This window comes from Condylura cristata, unplaced genomic scaffold (genome assembly GCF_000260355.1).
Source record: "Condylura cristata isolate star-nosed mole 26May11 unplaced genomic scaffold, ConCri1.0 scaffold00057, whole genome shotgun sequence".
Lineage (NCBI taxonomy): Eukaryota > Metazoa > Chordata > Mammalia > Eulipotyphla > Talpidae > Condylura > Condylura cristata.
In genome coordinates, this window is record NW_004567158.1 from 10,258 (window position 1) to 13,452 (window position 3,195).

At 58.3% G+C, this 3,195-nt stretch overlaps 1 protein-coding gene across 1 annotated transcript in view; it reads left to right on the plus strand.

Moving 5' to 3' along the window:
- Nucleotides 1–1,543: 1,543 nt before the first annotated feature.
- Nucleotides 1,544–3,195, plus strand: part of ZNF275 (zinc finger protein 275) — a 38,011-nt gene continuing 36,359 nt past the window's right edge. Inside the window, exons 1-2 of the mRNA XM_012734458.1 lie at nucleotides 1,544–1,638; nucleotides 2,337–2,683. Of these exons, the coding sequence (XP_012589912.1) occupies nucleotides 1,544–1,638; nucleotides 2,337–2,683 (442 nt within the window). The remainder of the gene's footprint in view (nucleotides 1,639–2,336; nucleotides 2,684–3,195) is intronic.

The window sequence follows — 3,195 nt, forward strand, 5'->3', positions numbered from 1 at the left end:
ATTAAAGAATATGAAATCTATTTTATCTGTGTACCCTTTTGTATTTTCTCAGTAAGGAGCAGCCCTAATTCCAGTAACATAGACTTCAAAATGAAAATCTAGCCCAGTACCATGCAGATATCATTCAAGGGTTCTTCAGTTTGCATGGTTGACAGAAATCACAAGCTAGTTGAAAGAAAACCTAGGGGACCAAGACAGGACAGCCCCACAAACGCGTCTTTGGGGATTCAGTGCCCACAGCGGAGAGACAAAGGGAATAATAAACCAGCGAGACTACCTAAAAATAAGAGACTTTTGTTCAAAAGAAAACATAAAAAAAAAACCAAAACACAACAAGGGAATAATCTCCCAAATTGTACTTTTCATACTCTCATTCATACACAGATTTAGAGTTCATTTGTTAGTTCTGATACGACAGCAACCTAACAGGAAGCCCAAGCAGAAAACGGGCAAAAGACCCAAGTAGACACCAATCTGAGGAAAGGCAGGTGACCTACGGACATGAAAAATTGTTCAACATCAAATGAAAAACAAGTCAAAACCTCAATGTGCTACTACCTGACCCCACTAAGGCTCAGGTAAAACAAGGGAGGTTGTGGAGACAGGAATCTCACCACTGTCCGTGGGAATGCTGGCTGGGGCAGCCTCTTTGGAAAGTGATATGAAGATTGTTAAGAAAATAAAAATGGAAATTCCATAAAATCCAGTAATACCCCTAGTACGTATTTATCCTAAAAATACAAAAACTAATGCAAAAAAGGTTTAGCAGGCCTACTACATAGCAGCAGTCACCAGACTGGATAGCCCTGTGAACCCCATGTGCTGTCTACAGACAGGTAAAGACAGTGGAATATGTGCTAAATGTATTGTGCCAGTGTGAAAGCACATAGGTGGGTGAGGATGGGCAGAGCCAGGGCTCCCGTCTGGCCTCCCTGGGTCCGCCCCCGGAATCTCGAAAGGAGACAGGCTTAAGGCTGAGCCCCCCCGCCCCCAACCCGGTGACAGACAGGGGGCCAAGTCCCCACCGTGACCACCTGACCCCTGTCCATCCGCCCGCAGGGCCCCGTCCAGCCCCGCCCAGCCGCTCTCCAGAGCGCTGTGGGCACCCGCCCCTCATGCGCCACGTTTTATGGTTGAACAGGCCTGGACGTGTCCTCCAAGGTTCCTGCTGAGTGCTCTGGCCCTCCGGGTGGCGTTTGGGGCAAGATTCGTGGGTGGAGGGGTGATTGCGTGACAGCAGTAAGCCGGCGGCTTCACTGGGCGGTGGGATGTGCGCACCGCACCCACGCAGGCACACTAGGGTGGCAGTGAATGTGGGTTCAGTGGCAATGAACGTGAGACTGCCTGAGGGGGCAGCGGGCAGGGAGGCTGAGGGCTTTGGCTCCGTGGTTGGTGGAGGCCGAGTGGGACCTGGGCACGTGATAGGACCAAAACCGTCAGCCCCGGATTGAAGTGGCCAACATTTCAACACACGAGAAGCACTTACTGGTTTGGTATCAAAGCGCCCACGAGCAGTTGGAGGTGTCACGCGCTGGTTCCGCACATGCGCATGGTGCTAAGGGGTGGCCGCAGCAAGCCCAGAAGACTCCAGCCAGCGTCGGCCCGTGGCATCCTCGCCAGCTACCGCGGGCTTCCTATGTATGTTTCGGGAGTGCAGCTCTCCAGGGAGTGATCACGCGGGTGACACCGCTTCTCCTCCCTCGGCACAGCGCTGGAGAAGCTTGCTCTTCGAGGAGTCGTGGCTGATGTTCTGGGCGCGGGATTGTGAATCTACTGTGCTAGGAGACACGCGGCCTACAGGGCCAGCTCCTGACGCCCTTTCAGTTTTTCAAACATGTGAACGTCCCCTCTCTGCAGAAACGCACTTGAATCCTCACTGGCCAGGGCAAGCGTCAGCGCTCCATTTCGCTCTCGCGGTGGCCGGGCAGGGGTTGGCTAAGGACCAGGGGTGGAAACCCCCGCACGGAGCGCGGGGGGGGGGGGGACGTGGGTCCAGCCTCCGCGGGGCGCAGCTCCGAGCGTCCTAGGCGTTGGGAAGCTGGCCGGGCGGCAGGACCCAGCGCCACCCCGGCAAGGTGTTCACCCGGGAAGGCGAGGCCGCGAGCGCGAATTGTGTTCGCAGCAGCGTCAGTCGCGAGAGCCAAGGCCTGGGCCCACCCGGAGTGCCCGTCGACAGACAGCTGAGCAAAAAAGCGTGGCGTGTCTGCCCGACGCATTCGAGTCCGGGAGGACCAAACGTTTGGCTTCCGGCGCTCTTCACGGTCAGTGAGTACATCCGGGTCCCGGTGTAGAGCCCCAGGCCTACGCAATGAGCTATGTCTGGGGCTGGCTTGCAGCCTCTTCAAGCTCCGGGCCCACAGGCCGCCGTCCCCCGGCCTCGGGCTGGACCTGGGTGTCTGTGAGTGGCCTGGCTGGCCAGGGCAGCGGCAGCTCGACGTCTCCACCTGCTGGCTGCCCTGTGCGCGGCGGCCACACCTGGGCACACCTGGGCACGGGCAGAGCAGGGACATGGGCAAACGCTGCAGATCTGGGAAGCAACAGAGAACCACGAGGAGCAAGGCCCTGGCGGGGCGTCTGCTGCCTGCGAACCCAGACGACTGGCAGCACCTCGGGGGCCTCCACACCGCACTGAACACGGAATGGAGCACCGTGGAGGACCGGGGGCCCTTGGCTGCGTGCGCGCGTGTGTGTGCGCGCGCGTGTGTGTGCGTGGGCAGAGCTGTCACCCCTTCGCCGCCCCCCGAGCCATGCCATGCCGCGCCGACCGCCTGGGCCCAGGCCTAGTGCGAGGGAACGTGCGAGGTGGGCGCACACGCGCTCTCCCTCCTGGGCTGGGTGGGCGGGGTGGCTGAGCGGAGAGCAGCCCTCTCATCTGAGGATGTATTAGTACTTCCTGGTTTCCATAGAAAGCTAACACCATGGAGAGCTTTTTTGATGACATTCTGGTTTCCATGACAACAGGGGCAAGCCGTTCCTTCCTGGCAGCAGAAACGCTGCACAAGGACCTTGACAGACTGGGGAGATGGAGTAACTGTAGAAACATCGAGAATAGTAGGTGTCTGCCGCCGTGCGTGTGTGGGTGCGTGTGCGAGCACAGGAGTGCCGCCGGCCCGAGGAACCGGGGTGGCCACTAGGAGCCCCGACTCTCCTTTACTGAGGAGGGGACAGCAGCTCTTCCCTGGGTGGGGGGGGGGG